The sequence below is a fragment of the Odontesthes bonariensis genome, chromosome 10 (genome assembly GCF_027942865.1).
Source record: "Odontesthes bonariensis isolate fOdoBon6 chromosome 10, fOdoBon6.hap1, whole genome shotgun sequence".
Taxonomy (NCBI): domain Eukaryota; kingdom Metazoa; phylum Chordata; class Actinopteri; order Atheriniformes; family Atherinopsidae; genus Odontesthes; species Odontesthes bonariensis.
The window spans coordinates 12,071,065-12,086,165 of record NC_134515.1 but is presented as its reverse complement, the minus strand read 5'-3'; the positions used below and the strand labels follow the sequence as shown (position 1 = coordinate 12,086,165).

Genomic DNA, 15,101 nt, shown 5'->3' with positions numbered 1-15,101 from the left:
TTTTGTCTGACTCCCCCGTGACTCACATAACTTTTTTTGGATTTAATTAGTTCAAGGCAATCAAAGACTCTATAATCTATACAACATTGTTTTTGTCAATGACAATTTTTTTTCAAAACAGATTGCGGATCAGCCAAAGTAGCTTAAAACACCTTAAGCTTAACTTAAAGAGACTGAGATATTTCCTTTACAAAATACAGAATGTAACATAATTTTATCAAGCTAATAAAGTATACTAGTGGCAGTATAGACAATTTACTAGATCAAAGTATATTTCTATAAATTCTTTATTTCTGCTTAATGCTTCTTAAATGTCAATTCAGCTTAGAGTCACCAATTAATTTTGTGCTCGTTGCTGTGGGCGCTTACATGATGTTACCAGTGACCTACAGACGAGAGGATGTGGGCTGCCTTGGTAAAGAAATGTAAATGTGTCAGGAGTAAGCAGTGTCTGTAATGGGGGATGGAATTGGGACGTGAACATCGCATTGTGGGAGTATCATAAAGCTTTTGACTCAAACAACAATTGAGCTGGATTCAAAAATGTGTTTGTTCATTGGCTGCTCTCATCTGTCCTAATTATGCCGTCCAGTCAGACAGTCAACAGTTTCCCTAATAGAGGCAGAGTCCCGATGAGGCTTTGGCCCCAATGACCGGAGGCAATGTTGAAGATTGGAAATGGGTAAAATGGCAGCTCTCCCAGCTCAGAGGGACTGGGGGATGGCAAAGGAGGGCAGCCAATTAATATTTCAACAATACATCTTCTGTGGCCGGAGATTGACTGACTAAACTGCTAGCTGTCAGAGCAGTTATCTCCAAAACTGCCACGTGGGTAGGAATTCAGAATGCTCCGTTCAGAATGGGATTTCATATTTATTGCTCACTTTTGTATTCTGCACAAAATCTGTGACTCAGGCAATTAACACAAGAGAAAGAATAAAATGAATACAAATAAGGCTGAGAGACAACAATATGAGGTTATCAGAAACCTAATGGTCTTTGGCATTGTTGATTTGCCTTCGAATCATAAAGTACAATAATCTAAACTGAGCAAAGTAATTCAGAACAAGATACGATGCCCTAAATATATGACCTAAAATCAACATAACCACTACTAAATCATTGCAATGTTTGAAATATAGGTCACCAGTGAGGCGAAATCCTCATTAAATCTTTTTTTAAGAACAGGAACAAAGTTTTGATGTCTTTACAGAAATCTTCTACCCATTTAAAGCGTTTTTTTTATTAACAGGTCTCAAATATTGCCTGCTGTAAACCAGCAAATAAATCTCCCAAAGCAACTAGAGAACCATTCAAATTTGCACATGTATTTAAGGTTCACAGAGGATGAAATATAGGGATTCCTGCCTTGAGTCTGATATTTTCTGTGCCACAATTAAACTTTCCAAAAGTTTGTCAACTAATTATATCATGTTTTTTTTCATTTTATCTTATTCTAATTTGATTAATTTCATTTTATTGTATTTTTTTTTATCTCACAATAACAACTTAACTTTATCAAAAATGTATACTGCAGCAATGCAATGATTCCTCTTTGGGGATTAATAAAGGATTATTGAATTGAACTCTATTTTCCGGCTTTTAGTAAAACAGTTTGTCAAGTAAGTAATTACTTGCTTTGAAACATTTATGGCTGAATTAGCAATGTTAGATGCTGGCGGGCAGATATGTGGGTGGGGCTGATTAGCATATTCATAGATCCCAATTTACTGAATGAGGAAAAAAAGTGAAGAGTTAGTGCCAAACTATCTCCATGAGAGTAGTAGAAATGTACAAGTTTGAGAACACAGATGAGCATTTAAATGTATTAATAACCTCCAGAGTAGAATTATTTTCAGAAAAAAACTTGTACAGAATGACTTTTTTCAATCATCATCGAGCAAATTACTGCTGCCCAAGGAAAATTTTGTGCAAGACAGATCGTATACAAATGTGTGGACATCAAATTTGATTACATGTGGACTTTAAGAGTAGATTTTCATATACTTCCAAGACGGAGAGAGAACGTTTCCCCGTGTGTCTGAGAAAAGAAAGAAGTCAGAGGCGAGCATTCATATAATCTGACCTTCAGTTAGATCATGATAACAACATAACAGCCCTGCAGTAACGCAGCAGTTTCCCATATGAATGGCTCTTCTGCCTATCTGTTCCCTTGACCTTTGGAAACAACCCACTCATTATAATATAAAATGAAACCGCTTAATACAGATTTAATCTTTAATATTCTTTTTACAATGCTAGTGAGAATATTGAAAGATTGCATATGAATTACCTAGTTTAAATTCATATTCAAGCTTCAAGAGATTTTTTAATAACTCATCCTCTTTAGTCTCAAATGTACCTTTTCTTACTTCCAAACAGAAAACAGTTTTATTAACCTTCATTTGTGGTTACCAGACAACCAAGGCCACGTGACTCATGAGGCTCTGGAGCCAAGATGGAAGTGTTATGATGTTACAGACCACAATCCTTTCATGGAGGAGGATCGGGATGATGGTTGTATCAAAGAGGGCATTCCACTGTCAGACTGTTTATATCGAGCTGTGCATTTCTAGACTTCCCATACGACCTCCATACTGTTGTTGACTGGAGGAAAAAAAGAAAAAAAAAACAACTGAAGGCTCTTAAACAACAAGATGACAGTTGGCTGTTGGGAGCATCACAAGTGTCGATGAACATTTGTCGCCCTTGTCTTTTTTGGTGTCTAAAGCAGTGTTAGTTTTGTTGGTTCTTGAAAGTCTTTTACTGACTGGGAACTGTTATCTTAGTGATCCAAGAACCAGATCGTAACACCACCAATCTTGCTCATCAACCAGAACTTTGGGCTTATGCCTTTGCAAGCCGTTCTGGAATTTTTTGAATGGCAAACAATACACATATTTACTCCAATCTTTTAATGCAGAAGAAAGAAATGTTCAGACAGAAAACCGAAGTATAGAACAGAAACACAGCACTTATTGATGAGTTGACGTTGATCTCCTCAATCCCTTTTCAGACCAAACAGTGCAGGGGACTCTGTCATGGTAATTAACGGTCGGGAACTCCCACAATGATTAAATACTATCTTAGGGCTGCTTTTCTGTTTGCACTCACACTGCCAATAAAAACACTTAGCTACATAAGTTACATCATTGGTACATGTTTGCTAGCTGACTGTATGTATGCAAGTCAGAACTGCTTTGTATATATTCTGTCACATGCCAGTTCAATAGTGCCCGGACTTCACTGTCAGTCTAAATTTTTAAGGCTAACAGTAAGAGCCGTTGTTCAAACAGTTACAATGTTATGGATGTTTACACAGTTTTTTTTTTTTCCATCAATGTATCATCATGATGTCTGGACCAATCACATGTCAAGTCTTTTGTTTTGTTTTTCCTTAGTCTTGTTTTTGTTAACCACGTATTGTTTTTATGAAATAAATCTCAGTTTTTGCTTAACACCTTTTTGAGTGTCCTACCATCCATCCTCCCACCCCTGACAAAGTGCAACTGTCCTTGGTTCCTACATTGTGCACACAAGAACGAGGATCTGTCATACAACAGCCAAAAACACAAAGAGAAAGTTTCCTGGTCCAAAAGCATTGCTTGTGCAGTGTGTAATGGGGCAAATGTGATGACACCAGCTAAACATTGCCCTGTCAGGTCGGTTACTAAAGAGATGACTGGCTGCTCTGATCTTTTCTCTAAGTTATGGCTTCGGAGAAGTTCCCATGCAATTATTTGAGAATAATTGAAGCAACGTATCCTTGCAAGAATATGAACTTTTCATTATTCAGAAGAACCAGGAATCAGATATTCCTCACAAGCAATACATTTCTTCACTAATAGAAGCCACATATGAGGACAATATGTTCAAAGAAAGTCAGTTTGTAGGTCATAATTTAGACCTATATAATCACAGAGCCTACTCTATCCTAAAATCCTCCACTCTATGAAAACAAGCAACCATATTGCATCTCTGATCCACAAGCAGTGAAGTAAAGCTCATTAGTTTCCCTCAATGGAGGTACATGAGGCGGAGTGAGCTGGATCCTCAGCCGGCTGTCAAAAAGTTGTGGAGTTCATTTGAAGTTTGCTTTAGTTTTTCATTCTTCCTCTCCTTCTGTAGCATTTCACTGGCATGTTGACGGTTTTATCTCTGGGAGGGAGGCTGATGAGCCGCACCTTGGCGTGTTTGGACTTTCTGATTAGTTGACGCCAAACGAGGAAATTGTGGCATGTGGTGAAAGTGCATCTCGGTGTCACGGGAGATGCACCTGCTTGGGTTGAAGAAATTTCTCTCTGGCTTTTGTTGGGTCAAAAACTTTCAGATTGCTTTGGGGAATATTGATTTCAATCATGAAATACATCATAATTGGTAATTAATGTCACAAGTATGAGCGATTTTTCTCGGCAGTCTATTGTTTGATGAAATCCCTGCTAACTATCGGAGAAGTGTCACCCTCCATTCATTGTCTTATGTATCTAATCAGTGTGTATAGATTTTTCTTTGCATAAACAAGCAGGACGTTTTGCTTTCTGTGACTCTTTTATTTCAGTTTGTTTCACAGATACTTTTCATTCTGCTTCAGAACATTTTTGTTTACTGGTCTATGTAATGGTGGCAGGGTCAGCTCCAGTACCTTTGACAGAAAAATAAATGCATTCATCACTTCCACATCTACTTTATGGTGTTGTGTGGAACATGTTGTGGCTATAAAGACCTGCAATGAAGCTGTTCGTTTAGCACTTTCAGTGTGACTAATACTCTCATCACCCAGGAAAATTATATGTTGTCAGTAATCAAGCTCTCAGATTTGTTCTCAGTGACATGATCATATAGGGAAGATTTAGTAGGAAATTATATCACATGCAAAGACGTTGCCTTCCACTGGGCTTCATGAATTCATGTAATGACAGATGTATGTGTGTGTGGGGTTTGTTTAGGAGGACCTGATGGAGCTGCAGCATCACTCTTCTTCAAAGTGAGCAGGTAATTTGCAGCTGAGGGCTTTTGAGAGTTAACTTGTTTTTTGTTTTTAAATTCAAGAGCAGTGGAGTTGCAAGCATTGAGTTTCCACGCTTTCTTCCTCTCTTTCTATCTATGTAGGGCAGCCCATGGATCAGCTGACATCCCCATCCTCCCACATACCCACACAATCTTGTTAAAGCATGCAGTTAATCTGAAGAGGAAAAGGACTCTCTTCACAAGAAAGCAGAGCTTTCATCATCCTATTGTGTTGCCCACATCCCACTGTCACATGAACATCGGATTCTCCCAAAACTCAGGTGCTTATAGAACGTGCCGTGGCCTCATCTTGGCCCCATGTGATGTAATTTCCCAGGGAGTGACTTTGTGAACTGGGCTTGATCAGCATCCTAAAAACTTGGATGGCATTATGTTGCTGGAATAATTTACATCTCTGAGGGGCCTCTCCATTTTTATTTTCTACCGTTTCTCTTAGAAATTGGCTTCACCATCAATTATTCAGACCAAAGTGCCGCCACAAAAGAAACACAGCAGTGCTCTCCAGCAGATCTTTCAGAGGTAGCCTTCAGTAATTGTTTTTGGAAATTTTGCACATAATCTCAGCATTTTTAGTCAAGCACAGAGAAGAAAGGGAGGAAAACACACAAATGCTCTCTTTACTCTCCCCTCTGACTCTGTCTTTCTTTCGTCAAGAGCTCTTTGGAAACAGAGAGTCCCAACTCATTCAGAGCCTTGGCTCCTATCATTATGTTGCAGGCCAGGTGAAGTGCAGCAGTTTGATGAACACAGATACAGGGCACTGCTTGAAAAGCCTTAGACTGACTTTCCACTCACTGCCATTGCTACTCTTCAATCCCAGTCAAATTCAACACAGTTCAAGAGTGAGAGGGTCATCCATAAATGCAGCATGGCTGCATCACAGCCCTTGTTTGTCAGGAGTTACTGTGTGAATCAAGGGGATTGCTGCTGTTTGTCCACACTGTGACGTAGCTCAAAACCTTCAGGCTCTGGCCGCAAACACTTCTTGGCTTTCGTGGGTTCTTGAATAGTTCCTTTAGTTTAGTTTTTATTTAGTGTAGTTTTTTGTTTGTTTTTTTTTTGCTGTGGAAGGATCTCAAAAGCACCTTCCATCTCTCAGAAAAGAGAAAGTGAGAGCAAATCATGCTGAACTTATTCCACTCCCACATAATCACGAGTGTGCTTTTTCAGACATTATAAAAATGCATTGAGCTCTCAAACAGGTCCATGGGCTGATTGTGCTCAAGAGGAAGATGAACCTTGAAGTGAAGTAAACCTCTTCACTCTCCTCCTACTTCTCATGAGGTGTCTCTGGATTGACTGCATTTGATTTAATGATTTTAAAGCCACTGCCTGAAAGTGACTAAATCTTTCACATGATTTCATCACAAGCATTCCTACCCCCTCAACTCATTATTAGATCTTGCAAACAGACCAATAGAGGATATTTTCATACCAAATTCAAACAAATGCTTAAGTTCAACACTGTTTTTTTTTTTCTTCTCTTTCTATCGTGTGCCACAGCCACACACTACATTTGAGCTGTGCCTCGGTTGACTTGGCAACACTGCCATCTCATGGCGATCAAAGTAAAACAAGCAGCTCTGTACTTTTTTTTTTTTAAATAGCTTTAATTGAAAATGTTTATCAAGTAAGAAAGACATGTTATCAAATGGTTCAATTGTCATGCTGACCCAGTCTCTATTACAGTTACATCAACACCAACCTCATCTTATTATACCTTAATGCAAACAGCATAATAAAACCATTCTATTAGTTGCTACAGTTGCCAATTAAAGCACATTAGTTTAACTGCGAGGCACGAAGCAATTGTATTTAACTGGTTGCTGCAGCCTTGTTAATTTCTTCATGTCGAACAGACTGAAGGCTCTTGTTCAACGTGTTGAACTGAACTAAACTCCTTCGGCAGAGAAACCTCCTGTTTTGCAAGGTTCTATCAGAATTTCATGTCTGATCTTTTCAATGGGAGCATTCTCTTCTCTTGTGGTCTATTTCTAGTCACCAACCCTCCAGAGACCTGAGCCCGTCTCTGAATGAGGCTGAGATGTAAGAGATGGTAGATGGGTTTGACTTATCTTGGTGTGTGAAAGCTATTCCTTCCCCCGAGGGCCAAAGTCATGCCTCACGACATTTACAATCTTTTTTTACCTGGGCATCTCCCTGATCTTCCTCCCTATCGGTCGCCCTCTCCATGTCTATATGACAGCTTCGCTCTGCACAACGTCCCTCTTTACCCATTTCCTCCTCTTCCTCCTCCTCCTTCGTGCCTCTGTGCGTTTGACAGTGGAGCGCCAGAGCTGCACACCTCTCCAACACTGACTCTCGTACCTGCTGCTCACACTGCACCACAAAGATTCTGTAAAGCTCCAAAAGGACGATGAGGATGTTCTTACAGGTGAAGAAAATCATCAGCTGGTTCAGTACATGCTCTTGCACCATGAGGTATAAACGGTACAGCAGGAACGGGCCGTCTTGGAGTCCCACAGTGAGCAACAAGCTCCAAACTTCACTTGAGCAGCAGGAGGAGAGTGAGGGCGGAGCTCCAGGACAGCAGTAAAGTCCACCCCTGCTCCTGAGAGGAGGCTCCGCCTTTTGGGGTTGCGTCTGGGTGAGAACCAGAGGAAACTGCATGAGGGCCCAAGAAAAGAGGGCCAACCCAGTAATGACAACCACTTTGTTAGTTTTGACTTCAGGTTCCTTGAAAGTGTCAAAGATGTCCAGGATGTCGGCGCCCAGTCCTACATAGACCATGAGGAGCTGTGAAAGCTGATCACGTGACATGTCCCCTTTGGGCATCAGCCAGCGACCCAGAACCAACACGATGAGCATGGTCTGCTCCAGGCCAGCCACCCAGTTCTCTGGGTCTAGCTCCACAATGCCCTGGGTGAAGGAAACAACACATTGACTGCATTTGCAAACTGTGAAAGCAAATCTTTTTGTCTTCTTGTTTTGATTTTTGTATTTTTCAACAACAACCTGCTCTTTAGCGATTTCATAGCATGAAATAGTAGAATGTAAAATCAATTTAAAAAAAAATCAATTGCAAGCCTCAATACAACAAGGCATACCTTTATGTTTTTGATATTAGCTGAATCTCTTACCTAATGGTTTCCGGTTTCCTTATTTTTTTTTTTTTTAGTGAAAGCACCTTTTATAACACAGTCTTAAGACACTAAGTCTTCATTTTTGTTGTACGTTGCCATCCAGCCTCGAGTACTGCCAAGGAGCAAAGAAGCTCCCAAATCCTACATCAAAGAAATCGCACTGAAACCATCCCAGAAGGGCAGAGATCTGAGAGCTTTCCAAGCAGGAGCCGAGCTGGACTCTGTCGCAATGTGTCTATTACACATTTCCTGCAACTAATAGTTTATCCACCCCCCATGCTAGATTTAAATCTCATCTGATATCAGGTGTCGCTTTAATGTGACTGCATGGAGTGCTAGGCAGGGAGGGCACTTTTGTGGAAGGACGCTTACCGCTGTGATCGGGATGTGAGCCAGCAAATGGAGCTCATGGCCGGAAGAATTGTTGAGGGGCAGCTTGGATTGTAACAGGCTCAGCTCCAGAAACCAAATGGATGGGATGACAGTACTGAGGTACAGGAAAACCATGGGGGAGAACCTTAAAGAGGACCACCAAATGAGAGGGAGGGGAGTGGAAAGGTGGGGGTGGGTTATTTTTAGTGACACCCTTTTTTTTTTCAAAAAGTCTTTTGCCACGCGCTGAAGAAGAAAGCGTCCTTTCCGCCCCTAAAAGTAGTATTGAATTTCAGACAGGCAATTATTCTCATCATATATGCAAATCCCACTTGACAGTGCAAAGCCTCCTCCATGAGGACAGAACTTCAAAGTTAGAGTCAGTGAGAAGTAGAGAGGCCTGAAGAAAGCTTGTGTCTGGGGTTTTTCGGTCCATGTGTGCCTGAAAGCTACAGCATTTGAATAAAACACGATGTGGTGTCGAATGAGGTGTGACATTAAATGCTCATATCATTTGAGGTTTTGATAATAAAGGTTGACGTGTGCTTATGTTTACTCATGCTTTTCTTTTTTTTAAATAAAAAGCTAGCCGTTTAGAAGTGACTCAAACCAGCTGGGGACGTTTTCACCATGACTGCATAGAAACCACGACAGAGATGTGCTAGCATGCCCACAGTATTAGCTCAGGGAAAGTCAGAACAACAGCACAGCGAAGGTATTGAGTTCTTTTTGATTGTCACTGAAGGAGAGAAAAAGAGCTGCGGAGAACAACAGAATTTAGTGGCAGAGAATTTTACAGGGCCTACTCGAGCCGCTTCTCATGGCTATGGGCAGATGGGTTGTAAAATGTCCACAGTTACAAGTTTAGGAGTTGTTCACTCCACACACAAAATAGGTCTACAAAGTCTGCCAACAACAGCTCAATCCTTAATGTCAACTCTTTCACACGAGCAAAAACTGTGTGGGATCTAAGACCTTCAACCCAATCCTATTTTTCTGATACTAGACAGCACATGTCACTGAATAATACCTTGGTTATTGTCTGATTTCACCACTCCTTTGATACTTACACCACCTGGCCAAAAGAAAAAATAGGCAGGAAACGTCTTTCGCTTTGTTTACGGCACACATTCCCCATGCCATCATTTCAATAAGCTTATGCAATGCCATCCTGATTTTAATACATTTTTAAGCAAGAGTTTGTATTAATATTTGGCTATTCGTACTGCTGCGTAAAGTCTTCTCCAGCACATCCCTAAGATTCTCAGTGGACTTAAGGTCTGGACTCTGTTGAGGCCAATCAATGAGTGAAAACGGCTCCCTGTACCACTCTTTCATGATTTGAGCCCGATGAATCCTGGCATTATCATCTTGGAATGCCATCAGGGAAGGAAAAAAAATCGATTGATGGAAAAATCTGGTCATTCAGTGTATACAGGCAGTCAGCTGACCTCATTCTTTGGGCTCATAATGTTGCTGAGCCTAGACGTGACCAACTGAAACAAGTCCAGATAATGCCACTACAGCTCCTTAGCTGTTTTGTTTGCATGATGCAGACCAATAATTTGATCCTTTTGAAACAGAGAAATACCTTTTCTACCCATCAACTTTTTTGTCAATCACTTAAGTACTTTCCAATTATTTTTAAAAGAAAAATGTCTTATTTGGTCGAACAGTATTTATGTGATGTCTTTCTTGGCCTTCAATTATGGGGACCCTCTTAGTTCAGTGTGCAGTGTATAACAAAGGCCGAGAACACCACTCCTGATCACTACAGCGCAGCCCAAAGATCTTTAGATGTTTTGAATAGAATTTTGTTTTCTACAGTTAGCCTCAAGGCTTCCAGATTTATCTTTCTGAATTTCTTTTTAGCACAATACCTCATATGCATCTTAACTGTACTATAACTGTGAAACTTCTTCATAACATTACAAACCACTTAAATTGGAGATTTCAAGATCTTTGGCAATCAGACAATTTTTTTTAAATGGAGTAACACCAACAGCAAACAATGCACAGGTATCTCAGCATATTGTCTGAAAAACTCATTCAGATTCATCACTAAGGTTCCTTTTTTGTTGTTCTGTAACTTTGGACATTTTATATAAATATTCTAATCTAAAGAAGTTGGTTTCAATTGTATCAATTTCTGAAGATATTCTGAATTTTGTGCTAACGATTCAGAGGTGCGAATAACTCTGATCAGGATTTATCTTAAAATCTACCAAATGGACATTTGTGTTCTCCAGAGGATAAATTTAGCTGACTTCATCTCTCAAACACCACTAATTTTTCCTTTGTGTTGTTTTTGAGCTTAATGCTGTTCACATGATTAATCCGTCGACCTCAGCTGTACTTGGTTTGTAATGGTTATAAGTAAATGTTTCCATATCAACACAAAGAAGTTGGTGCTCAGGGTCTTTTGGCTGTTGTCTCTACAGTTCTACTGCGCTTTTGCTGGGAATTTCTATTACAAGGGTGCAGTTTTAGGGCCAAGATGTGAGCCTCATTGTGTATTTGGCTGAATATAAAACTGGAGTTTACTGCGATTGATAGCTCCTGTGTAGACATACAAAAATCTGTTTACCTGCTAGTCGGTGAAACTATGCCACCATTAATGCTTGTATTGATCTTCCCTGTGTGCTTTGGCCACGTTTAGTCTTATCAGACTATTTAAGTCATGGACAATATAAACTTATGTATCCTAATTTGCTGAATATCTAAACAGGCTAATCATGACATCAACAGAGCGCATTGTGTAGAATGTAAACTCATGGTTTGTTCAGAGTTACCATTTCCACTCTGCATTCCGGGTGCATTTCAGAGTGACAGCCATTTCCACGCCCAGCAGAGCCACACCCGTCAGCAGCAGCCAATAGAGCGGCTCCCCTTTAACAGCCACCACTCGCCACACTGTCACCACCCCGTGGACAGCAAACAGGAAGCGACTCAGTAGAGCCAACAAGACATTCAGGAGGCGACACATGGTGCCCCACAGAAAACCTGCAACATATACAGTAGCGTTATTATGGGTCTTTAGGGTAGAATCACTGCAACTAGGAAAAGAAAAACTAAAGTAAAACTTAAGTAAGTTGCTTGGAGTGGCTGAGCCATTCATCTCAATTCATTTACAGTGGAACAGTACACTATTTGACTGCAGGAGAAATCCTGTGTGTGTGTGCCATATCTATTTTTCAACAGCTCATTCTTGTAAGGCTGATGGAAGTTGAGGCCAGTTCAGCAAGTTAACAGAAAAGCTCAGACAGAATCCAAAACAGTGGACAATAAAATGCTGCCAGACAATGTTGTCATGATAAATGCTTCGTGTTGCTGTTACCGTATTTTTGTCGAATAAGCAAAGGTTTTTTATTTGCAGTAAATCTAAGAAATGTTGCGAATTCAAGCAGAATAGTCAGTGCGATGCTGCCAAAAATCAGACATTTCTATAAACTTGATGTAACCACCCACACCATTACACTTCAAACCCAGCTCAGCCTTCACTATTAGTAACTATTGCATGATGTGTCAGCATGCAAACAGCCTTCGCTGTCAATTAGTCAGCAGGATGAAATCCTCAGAGCTTTCAGGGAAATCAAAGCAAGCCGTGATTAGTAAGCAAGAGTTAAACAAACTGATCTGCAGTCAGTTTTAAATGACTCCAAGGGGCTTTGCTCTGGAATGCTAAAATCTGATCCCCGTTCCCTGACGGAGTCTGATTGACAACATATTAAGATTCTTTGAACCCGGTTCAATTCAGGTCAAGGACTTTGTGGTATGTCACCGCTCTCTTTCCCTCACAATACTTACTGTCAGTTTCTTTATCTATTTGTTTATTAATCTATATATTTATTCATTTATTTATATGTGCTGGCCAACTTTATTTAGAAAGAAGGCAAGGCAACATCCTAAATGTTGCGCATGTGTTGATTTTAATTTGACCTTTCTGTTTTACTGTCCGTATTATATTTATGCATTTGTGTGCATGTTTAGTAAGAAACATTTAGTCACATTTGTATTCTCAAACGTAAAAAATCTGAAAAATTGATACAAAAAGCAATCATCTTAAAATAAGTGAGGTACCTGAAGTTGTTTAATTGTGACGTATACCTTAAATATTAATTTCTAAGCAGCAGTTTCCACAAACTGGAATTTAAATAACACAAATCAAAAGGCTGAGATTTTTCTCCTATTTCCAGACAAAAATCTTCAGTAAAACACATGTATGTGAAACTTTCCATTTTATTACCTTCTACGATCTAAAAGTTTATACCAAGGGTTTGTTCATATATAACTAATACCCTGCATGAAAGAAAATGCCACTGCCGGTACTATTTTCTGATTTTATGCAGTGATGAATAAAAAAATTCATTCAGCCTGGTTTTATGGTACAGTTCACATTTTTTGTTAGAGAAATTTGAGCAAATTATTTTTAGCTAAACAATGCCAACTGTATATTGACACATGAAATCTCGGAGCACTTATGATCTGGAGAATTGTCATGGTGATGCTAATGAGTAGAAATCTTTCAAGAAGATCAAATAGAAATTGATGCCACATGGATTTTTTTACGAGTTGGCAACTTGAAATGATCAAAGATGCATAATTGACACATAAATATAAGAAAAATCCATAGACCTTGTCAAATCTCTAAGATATTGTTCCCTTTATAAAGTGTTAGAGATTTTTTTTTTACCAGCTCACACAACTTTTTCTGATTTAGACACAAATTCATCTCAGGTTCCCTTGTAACTGTTATATTCTGCATCAAAAACAGAGCCTGCTCTGTTATCGTGCATATTGATAGACTTTGAACAGAATTCATGCAATATGTATGGCACAGTTGCATGCTGTACAAACCTAAAATACAAGCTGGACTCCTCGCTGATATCAGTGTCCTCAGTGTATTCCCAAAATATTTTCAGTTCCTGCCAACGCAACCACACACAGTGACCTGGCCTCTATCTGTCCAATTTTGCCTTTATATGAGTGCCACCTCCTAGGGCTTCTGAAGGAGTAGACATGTCAGAGGTGTGTATTCCTCTGTGTGTGTGTGAGTGTAGCTGGGAGTGACTGTTGTTCAAGTCTACTGAAGTGGAGTATCTGTGTGCCGTGGCGTGATCCACAAGTGTACGTTTGTGTGTCTGTGTCGCCCCCGGTGCCATCGTAGGAGATAAGGTTTCCTGCCCCTTGCGTTCGCATCTTCATTGCCATCCGTCATGATGTCATCTCTCCTGGCCCAGAACAAAGTTATCTGCTTGGGAGAGACCAGCCTGTCAGGCTCCCTGCTCAGAGAGCACCCTGCCCTGCTCTGCCTCTGCACCTCTGGCCCTGATAACAGATTTACTCCCTGCACGCAAAAACATGGAGCAACAAGAGGGAAAAGATATGCAAATGGCCCCCTGAGCAATCACCGAAGAGTGTGTGGGTATGTTGCTGCTGTTGTAATTCAATTCAATTATTTGTATAAATATAAATAAACTGAATTGTATTCAATGAGGATGCTGCGTGGGTCGATGCTGTCCAGGAACTTTAGAGTACTTAATAAGTCCAGACAGACGGCTGAAATGATGTTTTTTTGTAATTTCCTCACTCTTCAAACTGTAAATATGGATCAATTATTTTCCCAACATAGAAATACATTTATACATGAACTGTTTTTTTTGTCTTTTTTGTCTTTTTTGTCTTTTTTGTCTTTTTTGTCTTTTTTCTTTTTTTTCTAAACAGCTAAAACATGCAGACATGAAGCAACACTCATTTGGAGATTCTGTCCAGTATCTTACGATAATTACGTGTAATATGTCTAACATTCTCATTTTTTTGTGGAGTAGGAAGCATGAAGCAGGTTTATCCAAGCTTTTTCACCAAAAACTTTGCCTGTTGTATCTAGGAAAAAAGGCAAATGAGAAAAAAGATAAGATGCGAAAACAGCAGAATGTAAAATCAAGACGAGCTGAAACATGTTATTTATAAATCTCTTTAAATCCATAGCACCAAGAAGCTAAAATATGTATTTCAGCGTCTCATTTATATTGTATATTCTCCACCCCTTTCCACCCAAAAATACCATTGATGATTGTGGCCATGAATTGTTTAGGTGTTGACTTTCAGACTCCTGATTTTGATTTTTTGCGGTGAAGGTAGAGGAAAGGTTGCTATCTCATGATTCTTCCATGGAGATTATATTTGTGCAGGTGTATAACACATCAGGACATGGACCAGCACTCCAGTGTTTATTCTTTCTATAACAGTCAACCAGGAGTTTAGACACAACAATGCTCTGAGCTGCTTTTTCTGTAATTCTTTTTGGTCTACGAGACTTCCATTTAGCCAGAAATATTCTTGTAAATTTCCTTATTTTCTGTATATTTATTCTAAAGTCTAGAATGGAATGTTTTGTCTTGAACTCTGACCTCTAACTCTAGACATCTGTTCAACTTTGACGTACTTAACAGAATTAATGGTGACAGACATTCTGACATTTTTTTGCATAAAACCCTGTATACACGAAATAACACAATCTAACTTAAAGTTAACTGAAAACTTTCCTGTTCACCTCACGTCACGTTTTTACTGGTGCCTGTTGGTGCCATTGGTAAA

General features: G+C 39.6%; 1 protein-coding gene across 1 annotated transcript; it reads right to left on the bottom strand.

Moving 5' to 3' along the window:
* Positions 1-7,022: 7,022 nt before the first annotated feature.
* LOC142390096 (transmembrane protein 26) lies at positions 7,023-11,490 on the bottom strand. The gene is made up of 4 exons (XM_075475464.1): positions 11,297-11,490; positions 8,505-8,649; positions 7,177-7,908; positions 7,023-7,067 (listed from the first exon to the last, which is right to left on the bottom strand). The coding sequence occupies exons 1-4, from the start codon at positions 11,488-11,490 to the stop codon at positions 7,023-7,025; spliced, it is 1,116 nt and encodes a 371-aa protein (XP_075331579.1).
* Positions 11,491-15,101: the final 3,611 nt, after the last annotated feature.

What these genes read in the sequence shown, in the direction of transcription:
- LOC142390096 (XM_075475464.1), bottom strand. Translation starts at nt 11,490, where the DNA reads ATGTGTCGCCTCCTGAATGTCTTGTTGGCTCTACTGAGTCGCTTCCTG. An exon ending in CTCACATCCCGATCACAGCG is followed by an intron (nt 7,909 to 8,504) that starts GTAAGCGTCCTT and finishes TCCTTCACCCAG; the next exon opens with GGCATTGTGGAGCTAGACCC. An exon ending in AAGATCAGGGAGATGCCCAG is followed by an intron (nt 7,068 to 7,176) that starts GTAAAAAAAGAT and finishes CTTACATCTCAG; the next exon opens with CCTCATTCAGAGACGGGCTC.